Genomic DNA, 18,035 nt, shown 5'->3' on the forward strand with positions numbered 1-18,035 from the left:
AAAAAGTACTTTTGTGTCTATCATCCCACTGATGATAGGAAGAAATTTTAATTGTTAGAAGTGTATTCTGTGTCATATAAATATGTACATTTCTTTAAACTGCCAGGTACTGACAGGCCAGGATAAGATGAAAGGTACTCAGATGGTCAGAAATGCAGCTTCCCAGGCAAGTAACTTCAAGCCAGAGACAGCCTTAAGGTCTGGGCACATCTGCTTAGATACAAGTAAGCTTTCTTTAAAAAAAAGACACCAAATAAAACGTTTAAAATGGAAAAGACATCTGAGCACTGGGGGCCCTGTGGTGGGCATGTTTTCTGTTTTTTCTGCATTTTGTTGGAGGATAGTTGATTCACACGTTGGGTTAGCTTCAGGTGTACAGCTAAGCGATTCGGTTATACATATATTCATTCTTTTCCAGATGCTTTTCGCATACAGTTTATCGCAGAATATCGAGGAGGGCTCCCTGTGCTGTACAGTAGGGCCTTGTTGATCATCTGTCTTAGGCATAGCAGTGTGCATATGTTTATGCCAAGCTCCTGATTTATCCCTCACCCACCCTCACTTTCCCCTTTGGTAACCATGTTTGTTTTCAAAATCTGTGAGTCTGCTTCTGTTTCCTAAAAAAAAGTTCATTTGTGATACAAAATTAGTTTCCACATATGCGTAGGCATATTGTATATGTAGTCATATGATAGGATGTTGTAACCTGAGGGTAGATTGCAATTGCAGGGCTGCTCCTCAAAGCAACGGGGTAAAACACAGCCCAGCTTCACAGGTGCTTTCCCAAAGCAGACTATTGTATGAAGGCCTTCATCAGATGACCTCCTCGGAATGAGCAAAAGAGATGCTGGTTTCTTCCACGTGAGGCACTGTGACCTTTGGTCATCTGATGGCTGAAGAGAAAGGGTATAGGAAACACAGACACTGCTTTACCCAGACTTTGGTGCTTACAATCTGCCACTAACCTTCGCTGATTTTGTACTGAGTCTGTTCAACCAACTGTTTATTCTTCTTCAAGTATAATGTCAGAAAAAACATCCTGAGTGCATATTTTCACTTATTAAAAGTTGTCCAGTATGTAGTGAACAGAGCTTACAGAGGAATTAATAGTCCCTCCACCCCTGGTCCTGCTACCCAGAGAGGGTTCAGTCACTCGGGCTTTATGGGGGGAACCCTAAGACACACCTGATTCCAAAACCAAAACCAACAGAAAGAAAACCCCAAAAGCTAGAAACATGAAATCTCATTATTAGAGGTTCTTGTCTTTTTACTCAGTTCCTCTCATTTCCCAGTGTTTTCTTTAAAATTCAGATAACGTTTCTGAGAAAACTGCTGTAGATCCCTTTTCTGTCTCTAAGAACACACTGTGTGTGTTCCTGGAAGGGGGTTGATTGAAGAAGAAGATACCAGACTCCTGATAAAAAGGCGCGATGCCTGTCTAGCACTTTGCCTCCAGCTCATCTGGCCTTTCTCCTAAACAGCTGTTCAATGAACGGCAGCCACCCGGCAGACAGGGCTACCTGTGCTGTAGAGAGCTGGGGGGCAGGACGGTGGGGGGAGAAGTCACTTCAGATAATAAACAGTTCAGAGTACTATTTCAAAACCAAGTCAACTAGAGAAGGGACTTGCCCTTGAGAACGTGCCCCACGCTCCCGATGGGATGGTGTCCCAGGGCAGCCTCTGGTCCATGCCAGAGCCCCGACATCAAGGACATGGTCTGTCCACTTGGCATCAGTAACCCCAGCATCAGCACAGCCATCCTCCCCCACAGCCCAGCTGGGGCCTGGGGTGTCTGGTAATGTTTGTTCCTGTTTTATTCCCATTTTGCCCCTGACCACATCACAGTCAGATGTCACAGATGCTGAACAACTGATTAAAAAAAAAGATACCAGAGCTGAAGAGATAGGCTCTTTGACAAGTACATACACAGGTATTTCTATTGTTAAGGTATAGTCAATTTACATTGTTAGGTTAGTTTCAGGTGTACAGCATAATGGTTCAGTATTTTTTATAGATTATACTCCAAGTTATTACAAGATAATGGGCTTCCCTGATAGCTCAGTTGGTAAAGAATCCGCCTGCAATACAGGAGACCCCAGTTGGACTGCTGGGTTAGGAAGATCCGCTGGAGAAGGGATAGGCTACCCACTCCAGTATTCTTGGCTTTCCCTGTGGCTCAGCTGGCAAAGAATCTGCGTGCTGCTGGAGACTTGGGTTTGATCTCTGGGTTGGGAAGATCCCCTGGAGAAGAAGAGAAAGGCTACCCACTCCAGTATTCTGGCCTGGAGAATTCCATGGACTGTATAGTCCATAGGGTCGCAAAGAGTTGGACATGACTGAGCCACTTTCCCTTTCTTCACTATAATCCCCTGTGTTGTACAATATATCTGTACTGCTTATCTATTATTGGAGAAGGCAATGGCACCCCACTCCAGTACTCTTGCCTGGAAAATCCATGGATGGAGGAGCCTGGTAGGCTGCAGTCCATGGGGTCACTAAGAGTCAGACACCACTGAGAGACTTCACTTTCACTTTTCTCTTTCAAGACTTGGAGAAGGAAATGGCAACCCACTCCAGTGTTCTTGCCTGGAGAATCCCAGGGATGGGGGAGCTGGTGGGCTGCCGTCTATGGAGTCGCACAGAGTCGGACACGACTGAAGCGACTTAGCAGCAGCAGCAGCAGCAGCTTATCTATTTTATACAGTAGTCTGCCTTTCTTAACCCCATATCTCTAATTTGTCCCTCCCCACTTTGGTTTCCTCACCTGTAACCACTAGTTTGCTTTCTGTATCTGTAAATCTATTTCTGTTTAGATTCCACGTATAAGCGATATCACACAGCACTCTCTGTCTGACTTATTTCACTAAGCATCGTATTCTCTCGGCCCATCCGTGCTGCCACAGAAGGCAGAATTTCATTCTTTCACGGCCGAGTGGCACCCCGCTGTCTATATGTACCACATCCCTTCACCTGTTCATCTGCTGATGGACACCTGGATTGCTTCCATATCTTGGCTGTTGTAAATAGTGCCGCTGTGAAGATTGGGATACATGCATCTTTTTAACTTAGTATTTTCCGAATATATACCCAGGAGTAAGATTGCTGGATCACACGGTGGTTCTATTTTTAGTTTTTTGAGGACATTTCATATTGTTTCCCACAGTGGCTGCATCAATGGACGTTCCCACCAACAGTGTAGGAGGGTTCCTTGTTCTCCACACCCTCATCAACATCTGTTATTTGTAGACTTTTTGATGATGGCCATACTGACAGGGGTGAGGTACTATCTCATTGTGGTTTTGATTAGCATTACCTAATAATTAGTGACATCGAGCATCTTTTCTTGTGCCTGGTGGTCATTGTATGTCTTCTTTGGAAAAATATCTTCAGGTCCACTGCCCATTTTCTGATTGGGTTGTTTGTATTTTTGATATTGAGTTGTGTGAGCTGTTCATATATTTTGGATGTTAACCTCTTGTCAGTCATATCGTTTGCAAATATTTTTCCACATTCTGTAGATTGTCTTTTTGTTTTGTAGGTGGTTTCCTTTGGTGTGCAAAAACTTTTCAGTAATTAGGTCCTATTTGTTTATTTTTATTTCTTTTGCCTTGGGAGACATATCCAAAAATATATTGTGGTATATTCTGAAACCTGGGAGGGTTTGCTTCCAGCTTTGTTCTTTTTCTTCAGGATTTCTTTCATGATTCTGGGCCTTTTATGGTTCCATATGAATAGTAGGATTAGTTGTTCTAGTTCTGTGAAAAATGTCATGGGTATTTTGATAGGAATTGCATTAAACCTGTAGATTATTTTGGGTAGTATGGCCATTTAAAAAGTATTAATTCTTCCGATCCAAGAGTATGGGATATCTTTCCATTTTGGGGTATCATCTTCAATTTCTTTCATCAGTGTTTTATAGTTTTCAGTGTACAGGTCTTTCACCTCCCTGGTTAAGTTTATTCCAGGGTATTTCATTCTTTCTGATGCAATTTTAAACAGGATTTTAAAAAACTTTCTCTTTCTGATAGTTCATTAATAGTGTCTAGAAATACAACAGTTTTCTATATATTCATCTTGTATCCTGAAACTTTGCTGAATTAATTTATTAGTTCTAATAGTTTGGAGCTGGAGGCTTTAGGGTTTTTATATAAAGTATCATGTGATCTGCAAGTAGTGACAGTTTTATTCTTTCCTTCAAATTTCAATGTCAGAATATACCTTATTAATTTTGCTCCCAAAGACGTCTTTCTCTGTAGGGTTCTCCAGTCATCTTTGAAGTGAATAGACTGTCTTCATGAATAACAGCAAATTAAAGTTAATTGAATTATGATTTAACTCAGTAATTTTCAACCCAGCATAAATACTTAATGGACTCACCTGGGGAGCTTTAATAAGATACCGTTGCCCAGGCCATGACCTTGGCTGTCCTCAGGAGCCGGTTTTGAGTGGACCTTAAACAGCACCAGGCGCTATCAGTGTGCAGTGAGTGCCGTGAGCAGCCGTGGGTGTGACTGATAGCTAAACTCAACCCCGTGAGGTTGTCTGCGCCACTCAAACCCCTGGTTCTCAAGGTATGGCCCCCAGACCAGCAGCATGAGTGTTTTATTAGAGGTGAAAGTTCCTGGTCCCATCCCAGACCTGCTGAGTCAGAAGCTCTGGGGACAATGTCTAGCCGTCTGTGTTGGGCGGGGGGACCCTCCTGCTGATTCTGGTACACACTAATGTAGGTGGACTGCTGTGTGGGTAGTCCAGCGGTTACTTTTGCTTGAGTTGAGGTTTTAAGCTCCTGCATGATTTCTCTTGTTAATGCCTCTTAGTCACATAATAAGGCATGATTGTCACAGCTCTCTCTAGTATATCCAGGCTAGAGGTTCTGAGGGTCAAGGCTCCAGTAATGCTTTTTAAACGACCATGTTCTTATGACACAGTGGGCAGCTGCTGGGAGCTGGGAATCCACTCCCTACCCCGATTCTCCACCAGTTCACCAAGAAGGAACATAGAGAAAGAGGGGTAGGCTGGGGAAGGTCGGGAGTGGACAGGGTTTGGAGCCCCGGTCCTCAAGCTTGGCTGCACACTGGAGTCTGTAAAGGGTACTGAGACCTGGGTTCAGACCGAATACCACAGGTATTCGGATGTAATGATTTGGGCTGGGCTGAAAGGTCCCCAGGTGGCTCTAATACTCCACTGAGGCTGAGAAGCTGGAGGACGTCTCAGGTGGTTTGACCCTGCCTTCCTATGAATCTGCCTCTTTTCCGTAGACAGAGGTACACAGTTAATGGAAAGTTGGTAGGCTTCTTGGGCTTGGTTTCTTGAGCATCCTGAAATCCTAAATCAAGTTTCTCCACCGAGCAGGACAATATTTGACTACCTGATACCTGCTGTGTGTGTGTGCGTTTCATTTCACTACCTGAATTATAAGACGGTTTCAACCATCTGTGTGTTGGAATCGACATAAGTGAAAGAACGGGGCATCTGACTGAGGTCCAGTATGCTTCCTGACATTCTGAGTTTAATAATATTCTCTCACCAGTGTTGTATTTTACATTGTAATACGAGTGTGGCAACCTTTCAGTTGCTATATAACACTTTTGTTTAAACTTTAAAAACGAGAGCTTGATTGTGCATTTGTTCCACTTTCAAAAAGAGAAGTTAGCGAGTTTGCTTCACCAGGAAGCAGAGTCACTTCCACTTGCGGACAAGGTGTGGGGCGATAACAAGGGGGTGAGGTGCCTGCTTGGTTGCCTAGCTCCCAGGCTCACCTCGGGCATTTCCCCCCGTTGCCCATGAATGAGGATCCCTCCCAGGGTCCTCGCCAGATGTCTGAGACACACATCGCAGCTGTGTTTGTATGGATATTGTCAACAGTCTTTTGTGACTCTGTGCACTGTCCAGTTATCTGGTAATTTTAGGATTAAAACTAAAATGAATATTGCAGCTTAATTTCATTGCTCGAATGACCATTCCCATCATCTCCTGTTAATGCTCCATTTTGTGAGCAGAGAGAGAGATGGTGAAAAGATCACCCCGGGGAGACTTTGCATGGGGGTCACAGGAGAGAACACGACCGAGCCCCCTGGAAGAGGAGAGTCCTAGCAGACCTGCACTGAGTCCCCCCCTCTTCCCCCCCAGCGCTGGCTAGGTTCAAGGTCACGCCCACAGCCCTGCCCACAGCCCTTCTGGTTTCAACAGCAAGTCCAATTCTTTCTTCTGCTTTCTTCTCTTCTGCACTTTGCCGGTGGCTGCCTCTATCCCGTCCCAGGCTTGAACCTCTCTCTTTTTTTTCTGCAGCTTCTTCAGTTTTACACTCTGCCCCCACCCCCAGGCCACACCCCTCTTTTCTGAAATATGTCCTCTTGTAGATAGAAAGACAACAATAAAATAGAGAAGTTTTACCGGACAGATGAGTCTCCTGGGGAACAGAGAACACATCAGTCTAGAGTGGGAAAACAGACTGGGCGGAGGATGCATAGCGACCTTCCAAGGCTGGTGTGAAGGAGGCCCCTGTGGGACACACAGCGTCTTCGCAGCTGAGATGCCTCTATCCTTCATGTGATCACGGTGGGATGGGCCGGGCTGGTGGCCCCCTCTGGGGCCTTTTAGGAAAGGTAGAACTGGAGGAGAAAGAGGCTCTTTCCACGCCCCACGATGCAAGAAGACATCCATCCAGTCGGCGCTCAGCACAGGAACCAGCCCTGTACTTTATGCAGGCGACGTGCTGCAGATTCACTTCTGGAAAGAGTGCGGGTTCGTCCATAGTGGAGGTGGACCTCTGAGTTTCTAAAATGTTGTACTTTTACCCAAGAAGCATGGGATGGTAGGATGGCTCCCACAGGAACTCACCACTGACGGTTATGGGCCTGACCTGGTGTTTCCTAGAAAAGGCAAGGCGCAGGGGGCTGTCTGGGCCACACAGTGATCCACTGGGTTAAGAGTTACTCTCAGCCCACAGGTCACGGGGGGAACTGCTGTCATGCTTTGAGGAAATTCCCGACCTGCCCTCCTTGGCTCCACTCCCACCCTGCTCTTGTGGCCTCGGGATCCTCTCTGGTCTCCACCCCTGTCCCCCGTGTGACTTACTCCTGGCTAGGGGCTTGATACGTGGCCTGGCCCAGGTTTTCAGCTCCACCTTTGAGGACATCTGATGCTCTTGGCACAAACTCTTGGGCTGATCCGCAATGTTTTCAGCTTTTCCATCAGAGATGCCCTGGGTACCAGCCCTTCCCCAACGTAGTTTCTGCCAGTCCTCACTGTGTGGGCACCGGGCTGGTGTTGTGGAGTAGATGTTAGGGCAGACCCCCAAGACTAGTTTGGCGCTGCACGCTCGCCCTCTCCCCACTCGAGATGACGCTGCACATGAGGAAGCGGACAGGTGTGCCGGTGCAGCTGTGGCCACGGGAAACAAAGACTTCCAGACACGAAGAAAGGACCCAAGGCCCTGTCAACAGGAATAGATGGCAAGACAGCCAGATAATGGGAGGAAAAGGCAACTCTCTATGTACAGACTTGGAATAATCCTCAAAATCTAATGTTAAGTAGAAAAAAGCACAAGGGGCAGCACACTATATAGATTTTGCTACCATTTGTGTTAAAAAAGGAAACAGGAAATGATACTTATGCTAGTAGATGCAGAGAGTTTTCTGGAAGGCGGCAGGAAAGCGTGGTTACCTCTGAGGAAAACTGAGCGGCTGAGGAAAGGATGTCGTGAAGTGTCCTCTGAACTTGGCGCTGTGTTTGCAATGCCTGGCAAAAAGTCAAACTGAAGACAAGATCAGTGCTTCCGAATCAACACAGAGATGTGGAACTAGAGGGGACCTTGGGGAGATAGAGACTAGCCTAGAACATTTAGCCAATCCTTAGAGTACAGATTAGAACATTTAGCCATTAACGGGATTTACCAAATTCCCATAATCGCTGAGTGAGTAGACCCCCACTGTCGTTGGCACCCACGCTCAACGGAGGGCAGCCTCACAGATGGGCCACCTGCACCCTTGCGTTCACAGACGCACTGTTTACAGTGACCAAGACGTGGAGACAGCCTCGACCCCCATCCCTGATGAATGGATAAAGAAGGCACAGACTATCACTCAGGCACGAGAAAGAAGCAGATGCCACTTTCAGCAGCATAGGTGAATCCATAATGAAGATTATCTATTGCCTTACGTGAAATAAATCAGAAAGAGGAAGACAAATATTTTATAATGTCACTTCCACGTGGAATCCGAACCATGGCCAACACACGCACTTATGAACAAAGACACACAGCCACACAGCCACAGGGCACAGCCGAGCGTTGCCAAGGGGAGAAGGGGAGGGAGGGAGGACTGGACTGTGGGATCAACAGACGCAAACCGTTATATGTAGAGTGGGTATACAGTAAAGTCCTCTACACTGAATATCCAATGATAAGCGATAATGGAAAAGAATATATGTGTGTATAATTGAGTCACTCTGCTGTACAGCAGACATTAACATAACATTGTAAATCAACTGTTCAGTTCAGTCACTCAGTTGTGTCCGACTTTTTGTGACCCCATGGACTACAGCACGCCAGGCCTCCCTGCCCATGACCAACTCCTGGAATTTACTCAGACTCATGTCCGTTGAGTCGGTGATGCCATCCAACCATCTCATCCTCTGTCATCCCCTTCTCCTCCTGCCTTCAATCTTGCCCAGCGTTAGAGTCTTTTCAAATGAGTCAGTTCTTCGCATCAGGTAGCCAAAGTATTAAATTTCAGCTTCAACATCAGTCCTTCCAATGAATATTCAGGACTGGTTGGATCTCCTTGCAGTCCAAGGGACTCTCAAGAGTCTTCTCCAACACCACAGTTCAAATGCATCAATTCTTTGGTGCTCAGCTTTCTTTATAGTCCAGCTCTCACATCCATACATGACCACTGGAAAAACCATAGCTTTGACTAGATGGACCTTTGTTGGCAAAGTAATGTCTCTGCTTTTTAATATGCTGTCTAGGTTGGTCATAACTTTTTTTCTAAGAAGCAAGTGTCTTAATTTCATGGCTGCAGTCACCATCTGCAGTAATTTTAGAGCCCGCAAAAATAAAGTCAGCCACTTTCCACTGTTTCCCCATCTATTTGCCATGAAGTGATGGGACCAGATGCCATGATCTTCGTTTTCTGAATGTTGAGCTTTAAGCCAACTTTTTCACTCTCCTCTTTTACTTTCATCAAGAGGCTTTTGAGTTCCTCTTCACTTTCTGCCATAAAGGTGGTGTCATCTGCATATCTGAGGTTATTGATATTTCTCCCGGCAATCTTGATTCCAGCTTGTGCTTCTTCCAGCCCAACATTTCTCTGCATAGAAGTTAAATAAGCAGGGTGACAATATACAGCCTTGATGTACTCCTTTTCCTATTTGGAACGAGTCTGTTTTTCCATGTCCAGTTCTAACTGTTGCTACCTGACCTGTATATAGGTTTCTCAAGAGGCAGGTCAGGTGGTCTGGTATTCCCATCTCTTTCAGAATTTTCCAGTTTATTATGATCCACACAGTCAAAGGCTTTGGCATAATCAACAAAGCAGAAGTAGATGTTTTATTGGAACTCTCTTGCTTTTTCGATGATCCAGTAGATGTTGGCAATTTGATCTGTGGTTCCTCTGCCTTTTCTAAAACCAGCTTGAACATCTGGAAGTTCACGGTTCATGTATTGCTGAATCCTGGCTTGGAGGATTTTGAGCATTACTTTACTAGCGTGTGAGATGAATGCAATTGTGCATATAAGTTAAATAAGCAGGGTGACAATATACAGCCTTGATGTACTCCTTTCCCGATTTGGAGCCAGTCTGTTGTTCCATGTCCAGTTCTAACTGTTGCTTCTTGACCTGCATACAGGTTTCTTAGGGGCAGGTCAGGTGGTCTGGTATTTCCATCTCTTTAAGAATTTTCCACAGTTTGTCATGATCCACACAGTCAAGGGCTTTGGTGTAGTCAATAAAGCAGAAGTAGATGTTTTTCTGGAACACTCTGGCTTTATCGATGATCCAGTGTCAATTTGATCTCTGACTTTTCTGCCTAAATCCAGCTTGAACACAGTTCACGTACTGATGAAGCCTGGCTTGGAGAATTTTGAGCATTACTTTCCTAGCGTGTGAGATGAGTGCAATTGGGCGGTATTCTTTGGCATTGCTTTTCTTTGGGATTGGAATGAAAACTGACCTTTTTCAGTCCTGTGGCCACTGCTGAGTTTTCCAAACTTGCTGGCATATTGAGTGCAGCACTTCCACAGTATCATCTTTTAGGATTTGAAACAGCTCCACTGGAATTCCATCACCTCCACTAGCTCTATTTGTGGTGATGCTTCCTAAGGCCCACTTGACTTCACATTCCAGGATGTCTGGCTCTAGGTGAGTGATCACACCATTGTGGTTATCTGGGTCGTGAAGATCTTTTTTGTACAGTTCTTCTGTGTATTCTTGCCACCTCTTCTTAATATGTTCTGCTTCTGTTAGGTCCATACCATTTCTGTCCTTTATTGAGCCCATCTTGCATGAAATGTTCCCTTGGTATCTCTAATTTTCTTGAAGAGATCTCTAGTCTTTCCTATTCTATTGTTTTCCTCTGTTTCTTTGCATTGATCACTGAGAAGGCTTTCTTATCTCTCCTTGCTATTCTTTGTACTTCAATAACAGTTTTTAAAAAAATCCTGTGTATCAGAACTGCCAGCATAAATATCAGGGTTATGCCACCGGGGGAGACATTTAAGACTGTTCCTTTGTTTGTATTGTGAACAATGAACTTGGGGAGATTGTCAGATGGTGCATATTTATCCTGGTACCAGCATACTCTATCAACATCTAATAAATGACTGTTATTTATTATTTGCAGCTATCACAGTATTGTTTGGGGAGGGAAGGGTATGAGGAAGGTTGTCATAGGAGTGTGTGAAGATGAAGACTTGCAGGGTAAAGAAAAAGCACACACAGAGAACCCTTGACTCATTTATTTAATCACTAAAGAATCAGAGAGAGTAAATGATGGTTAAATCGAAAACATGTTAGAGTGTGTGTGAGGAGTACTGGGAGGAAATTTCACCCCAGAATGCCACTAAGAGCCACTTGTCACCAGCCTTGTCACTTGTGCTAAGAAAGAAATGTGCACAACCCAGGACCATCTGTGAGCTTCTCCATTTCTCTTTCATGCCTGATTGTCCAACACCTTCATTATTCTTGCTAGCTTATTTCTTTTCCAGTTCTCTCCTTTTCTGGGGCAACAGGTCAGATGTGACTCAGAGTGCTGAGTGTTCTACTGGGAACTTGTCCGCCTTCCGTGGAGAGGCTGGAAGGATCCTGCCCTTCTGGGCAGTTCTGCTCACAGCCGCCTGGCCCCAGGAGCCCAGTGAGAGCGCTCCCCTCCCTCTGTGCCAGAAATCTGCCTTCTTGTGGGCTGAGGGGCAAGAACGTGAGGCTCCCTCTCTTGGTCACCACTTCATCGTTTGTAATCATTCCATTCCTGGCTGGTGGGAAGGAAAGTACCACGTGAGGTTCCAAGCTCACGTTCTTCTCTCAGCCCTCTGGGCTTTAAATCTTCATTCCTCCACGATAACTTTGTGGGTGTGGGCTAGCTGTGTAACCTCCCTGCCTCAGCTGCTATCTGAAAACAAAATGAGATAATCTGGGCACAAGGCAGAGCACAAGGCTTGGCTTTCAGTAAATTGTTTGTAAAAGTCAGTGTGAAGTAGTAGCAGTAGCAATAGCAGGGGCAGAAGGAAATAAACAAATACAGAGGAGGTCTGGGTATTGGGGGAAGGTCCTCAGCGCTGACCTCAAGGAATGGGGCTGTGGTCACCAGCCACAGGCGTCTATGTGCCACTCTCCCCATGGCCCACCAGTCCCCTCGCGGCATACCGTCTTTGCTGGCAGAGGTTACCCGTGAAGAATGACGCTTGAGTCACTAGTTCTAAGAGCAAGGTGATATGTCAAATCTTTTAACAAATACGTTATTGACTTACCTTATTTCAAAGACATAAATGTAGAACGAGGTCACTTAACCCTGAAGGCAGAAGTCAATAAATGGTAGATATTTTCTGAGCCCTGCTTTTGGTGTATACACATGAGGAATACCAGTTACTTAGCAGTTTGGAATTGATTCTGATTGTCTGGGGTGTCATTGACTGATATGATTACTAAGTGGATCCCCTGGTCTTGGGGAAATTGAAGTGTTTATATAACTGAAAAATTAGACTGTGATCAAACAAATATTTTTATAAATGATTGTCATGCAGACATGCGGAGAGCTAAGGCCTAAGCCGGCCATGCTGTGGCCAGTCGGTCATTCTCTGTGAGGTAGCCTAACCTGCAGTAGTGAGCGTGGCTTCAGGCAGTGGACATCTTCATCTGAAGAGTGCCTTTCACCTTAGGAGGAACTTTCATATAAATTATCTTACTGTTGCAGCCTCAGCTAACATGCTCCTTTTCACAATGGGTCCCACCTGAATGATAAGCAATGCTGTAGGACCACGATGGGAGGAAAAGCCGACCATGGTCATGACAGAGCCAGGCGAGGAAGCATTTTTTCAAATAACCCCCTAGCTACTAGTCCTTTCCTGTCCTGTGATGAACCAAAGGATGGTTTTCCAACACAATCCAAAGTCCCCACAGAATAAGCCTATTAATAGGGCAGGTTCTAAAGAGTCATATTATGCAGTAAATTTAATTGTTGGTGCAGTTTCCTTAGTTTCTAAGGGAACATCCCCTTGAGAATTTCACTTTACAAGAAAAATACACATGGTATTTTTAAAAACATTTATTTGTTTATTTTTGTCCCTGTTGGGTCTTTGCTCCTGCAGGGGCATTCTCTAGCTGTGGAGGGCAGGGACTATACTCTCTAGTTGCGGTGCACAGTTTTCTCATTGCAGCGGCTTCTCTCATTGGGGAGCACATGCTCTAGGGCCTGAGGGCATCAGTAGTTGTGGAAGTGGGCTCAACAGTGGCGTCACCAGGGCTTAGAGTACAGGCTCAGGAGTTGTGGTGCATGCTAGTTGCTGCTTGGCATGTGAGAGACTTCCTGGATCAGGGATCGAACCTGTGTCTCCTGCACTGGCGGGGGGTTTCTCTACCCCTGAGCCACCAATGAAACCCCCACGCAGTGTATTTTTATCTAGATCATTTAGGATTTCTGTGAGATCATTTCAGAGGCAGACTCAGTTCCCTTCAGAACTGAGGCCTGACATTGACATTTGATCAGTCACCCCAATTTGAAAAAATTCATTTCCATTGGTAGGAAACCTTACAGTCTGTTCCCTTTACCTAAAAGTGTTATGTGGTGAGTGATTAACTCTCAGAAAGTTGGAATTTAGATTTATTCACAAATATATGCTGGGAGGGATTGGGGGCAGTAGGAGAAAGGGACGACCGAGGATGAGATGGCTGGATGGCATCACGGACTTGATGGACGTGAGTCTGAGTGAACTCCGGCAGATGGTGATGAACAGGGAGGCCTGGCGTGCTGCGATTCATGGGGTCACAGAGAGTCGGACACGACTGGGCGACTAAACTGAACTGAACTGATAGGATATCCTGGAATATTGTGCTAGACACCGCCAAGCTTCTCAATGCCCTTTGCTGAAGTGCATCTGAACCGCCTGCCTTTGTGGGAGGTTTATCTCTGGGTTCTGATTCCACGTTGAATGTACTCCCAGCTTGAGCTCCATTTATGTTCAATCAATACTCTGTGTCATGCTGAACTGGAAGACCAAATCCAGTGGATCAAGTTTCTCGCTGGATGCACGGAGGGTAAGTTTCAGATCATTGAAAACATACCGTACTAGCTTCGTCTCCATGACAGTCTCAATTTTGTATGTGTTCCCACAGGAGAGGAGGACACAGAACTGTCAGGAGACGTGCCCCCAGGCACGGGAGGCCTGGATGAGGAGTCAGAGGCTCTAAGCACACTTGCTTCACTGACCACAGAACCTTACATCACCAGTATAAATTCTACCCTTATTGACGAAGACACAGAACAGTTAGAGTTTATATTAATGGTGTTGATCCCAGTGGTTTTACTGTCTCTCCTGCTTCTATCAGCGATACTCCTTGTAATATACCATAAAAGAAAAAGGAATAAACAAGGTAAATATTTTGCCTATTCTCATTTCTAGACAACTGCTCCATGTGTTCATGAATAATTAATAAAACACAATACTCTCTGCTTCCACACAGAGCCCTCTAGCCAAGGATCTCAGAGTGTTTTACAGACACGTGAGTATTATCCTAACACCTGCCTGGAGATGGGATGGGGTGGGAAAAGAAACTGAGATGTTTTGAAGTGAAGCAACTACATAAAATAATGAGTGATGACTTGTTTCAGTGACATTTTCCAGAATTTAGAAATGTCATATACCTTTCTGTTTAAAAAAAGAAACAGAAAATGCCTTCAGCCTAAACTGAAAATTGAAACACACAGCTTCCATCTCTGTATCTAACCTGGATGAGGGCCTTATGTAATTTGGGCCAGTGTTGGTCAGTGTACTCAGTTGTGGATGTGACTGGTGATAGAAGCAAAGCCTGATGCTGTAAGGAGCAATATTGCATAGGAACCTGGAATGTTAGGTCATGAATCAAGGTAAATTGGAAGTGGTCAAACAGGAGATGGCTAGAGTGAACATTGACATTTTAGGAATCAGCGAACTAAAATGGACTGGAATGGGTGAATTTAACTCAGATGACCATTATATCTACTATTGTAGGTAGGAATCCCTTAGAAGAAATGGAGTAGCCATCATAGTCAACAAGAGAGTCCGAAATGCAGTACTTGGATGCAATCTCAAAAACGACAGAATGATCTCTGTTCGTTTCCAAGGCAAACAATCCAATATCACAGTAATCCAAGTCTATGCCCCAACCAGTAATGCTGAAGAAGCTGAAGTGGACTGGTTTGATGAAGACCTACAAGACCTTCTAGAACTAACACCCAAAAAAGATGTCCTTTTCATTATAGGGGACTGGAATGCAAAAGTAGGAAGTCAAGAAACACTTGGAGTAACAGGCAAATTTGGCCTTGGAGTACAGAATGAAGTAGGGCAAAGGCTAATAGAGTTTTGCCCAGAGAATGCACTGGTCATAGCAAACACCCTCTTCCAACAACACAAGAAAAGACTCTACACATGGACATCACCAGATGGTCAACACCGAAATCAGATTGATTATATCCTTTGCAGCCAAAGATAGAGAATCACTATGGAGTCAGCAAAAACAAGACCGGGAGCTGACTGTGGCTCAGATCATGAACTCCTTACTGCAAAATTCAGACTTAAATTGAAGAAAGTAGGGAAAACCATTAGCCCATTTAGGTATGACCTAAATCAAATCCCTTATGATTATACAGTGGAAGTGAGAAATAGATTGAAGGGATTAGATCTGATAGAATGCCTGAAGAACTATGGACAGATTCATGACATTGTACAGAAGACAGGGATCAAGACCATCCCCGAGAAAAAGAAATGCAAAAAAGAAAATGGCTGTCTCTGGAGGTCTTACAAATAGCTGAGAAAAGAGAAGCGAAAAACAAAGGAGAAATGGAAAGATATACTCATTTGAATGCAGAGTTTCAAAGAATAGCAAGGAGAGAGAAAGCCTTCCTCAGTGATCAGTGCAAAGAAATAGAGGAAAACAACAGAATGGGAAAGACTAGAGATCTCTTCAAGAAAATTGGAGATACCTAGGGAACACTTCATGCAAAGATGGGCTCAATAAAGGACAGAAACGGTATGGACCTAACAGAAGCAGAAGATATTAAGAAGAGGTGGCAAGAATACACAGAAGAACTCTACAAAAAAGTTCTTCACGACCAAGATAATCACAATGGTGTGATCCCTCACCTAGAGCCAGACATCCTGGAATGTGAAGTCAAGTGGGCCTTAGGAAGCATCACTACAAACAAAGCTAGTGGAGGTGATGGAATTCCAGTTGAGCTATTTCAAATCCTGAAAGATGATGCTGTGAAAGTGCTGCACTCAATATGCCAGCAAATTTGGAAAACTCAGCAGTGGCCACAGGACTGGAAAAGGTCAGTTTTCATTCCAATCCCAAAGAAAGGCAATGCTTAAGAATGTTCAAACTACCGCCCAATTGCACTCATCTCACACGCTAGTAAAGTAATGCTCAAAATCCTCCAAGCCAGGCTTCAACAGTACATGAACTGTGAACTTCCAGATGTTCAAGCAGGATTTAGAAAAGGCAGAGGAATCAGGGGTCAAATTGCCAAAATCCGTTGGATCATCAAAAAACCAAGAGAGTTCCAAAAAAACATCTACTTCTGCTTTATTGATTATGCCAAAGCCTTTGACTGTGTGGATCACTATAAACTGTGGAAAATTCTGAAAGAGATGGGAATACCAGCCCACCTGACCTGCCTCTTGATAAATCTATAAGCAACAGTTAGAACTGGACATGGAAAAACAGACTGGTTCCAAAATGGAAAAGGAGTACATCAAGGCTATATATTGTCACCGTGCTTACTTAACTTATATGCAGAGTACATCATGAGAAACACTGGGCTGCATGAAGCGCAAGCTGGAATCAAGATTGCTGGGAGAAATATCAATAACCTCAGATATGCTGATAACACCACCCTTATGGCAGAAAGTGAGGAGGAACTAAAAAGCCTCTTGATGAAGGTGAAAGTGGAGAGTGAAAAAGTTGGCTTAAAGCTCAACATTCAGAAAACTAAGATCGTGGCATCCAGTCCCATCAGTTCATGGCAAATAGATGGGGAAACAGTGGAAACAATGACAGACTTTATTTTTGGGGGGCTCCATAATCACATGGTGACTGCAGCCATGAAATTAAAAGACGCTTACTCCTTGGAAGACAAGCTATGACCAACCTAGACAGCATATTAAAAAGCAGAGACATTACTTTGCCAACAAAGGTCCATCTAGTCAAAGCTATGGTTTTTCCAGTGGTCATGTATGGATGTGAGAGTTGGACTGTGAAGAGAGCTGAGCGCTGAAGAATTGATGCTTTTGAACTGTGGTGTTGGAGAAGACTCTTGAAACTCCCTTCAACTGCAAGGAGATCCAACCAGTCCATCCTAAAGGAGATCAGCCCTGGGTGTTCATTGGAAGGACTTATGCTGAAGCTGAAACTCCAATCCTCTGGCCACCTGATGCGAAGAACTGACTCATTTGAAAAGACCCTGAAGCTGGGCAAGATTGAAGGCAGAGGGAGAAGGGGACAACAGAGGATGGGATGGTTGGATGGCATCACTGACTCAATGGACATGAGTTTGAGTAAATTCCAGGAGTTCGTGATGGGCAGGGAAGCCTGACCTGCTGCAGTCCATGGGGTCGCAAAGAGTCGGATACGACTGAGCGACTGAACTGTACTGAGCTGAACTGGCCAGTGTAACGCTTTCTGACCTTTGGAGGAGATGGTCAAGCTGGTGAAGCAGTGGGTTCGACTCGGGGTCTGGTGGCCAGGCTGGCGTCCTTGAGTCATCTCCACAGGGAGAGGATTCTTCCGTCTGTGTTTTGTCACAGGCACTGTTTTCTCTACCATGCCACACACCCATTTGATCTTGAAAAAAGCCTGGGTAAAGCATGGTTCTTAGTCCTATTTAAGCTATGCTAACTTTTAAAATGAAATTCCTAATCAGCTAAAGATGTAAATAGTAAACCATCAGTAGTAAACCAATCTGACAGATCATTCTCTGGGTCAGTGATACACTCTAAGAAGATTCACTTCCAATGCCAGGACTTTCAAATACAAGGTTTGGGGATGGTTCTGGGTCCAAAGACAACTTGGGTTCTTTTGGCTTATGTTGCTAAAAATGACTCCAATTATATTTTCAGTTTGAAGCCTTTAGACATTCCAAAAATCACTCAAGGGTGATAAGATGCATATTTATATGGGCATACAAAACTCACTTTTTGTCTTTCACATCTGCTAACAGGGGTCCCCTGTCTCTGAGGGCATGCCTTAGGCCTGCAGGTCCCCACACCATCCTTGTACCAGGAGAAACTTTAAGCTCTCACAGAGCTGTAAATGGTCATTTTCCATTATGCCAACAGGTAGGGCAAA

The 18,035-nt window shown here is 44.6% G+C and overlaps 1 protein-coding gene across 4 annotated transcripts in view; it reads left to right on the plus strand.

The window, feature by feature from the left end:
* The window catches only part of TMEM154 (transmembrane protein 154), a 52,139-nt gene that overhangs the window by 11,028 nt on the left and 23,076 nt on the right, over positions 1 to 18,035 (plus strand). For 2 of the 4 annotated variants that reach the window (XM_040251443.1, XM_040251445.1), the window contains exons 1-3: positions 13,529 to 13,748; positions 13,827 to 14,084; positions 14,175 to 14,213. In XM_040251443.1, coding sequence (XP_040107377.1) covers positions 13,643 to 13,748; positions 13,827 to 14,084; positions 14,175 to 14,213 — 403 coding nt within the window. In that variant the 5' untranslated portion in view covers positions 13,529 to 13,642. Of the gene's footprint in view, positions 1 to 13,528; positions 13,749 to 13,826; positions 14,085 to 14,174; positions 14,214 to 18,035 lie in introns of those variants that run through there. The other 2 variants (XM_040251444.1, XM_040251446.1) reach the window with 2 other exon arrangements.

This window comes from Oryx dammah, unplaced genomic scaffold (genome assembly GCF_014754425.2).
Source record: "Oryx dammah isolate SB20612 unplaced genomic scaffold, SCBI_Odam_1.1 HiC_scaffold_12, whole genome shotgun sequence".
NCBI classification, from domain to species: Eukaryota; Metazoa; Chordata; class Mammalia; order Artiodactyla; family Bovidae; genus Oryx; species Oryx dammah.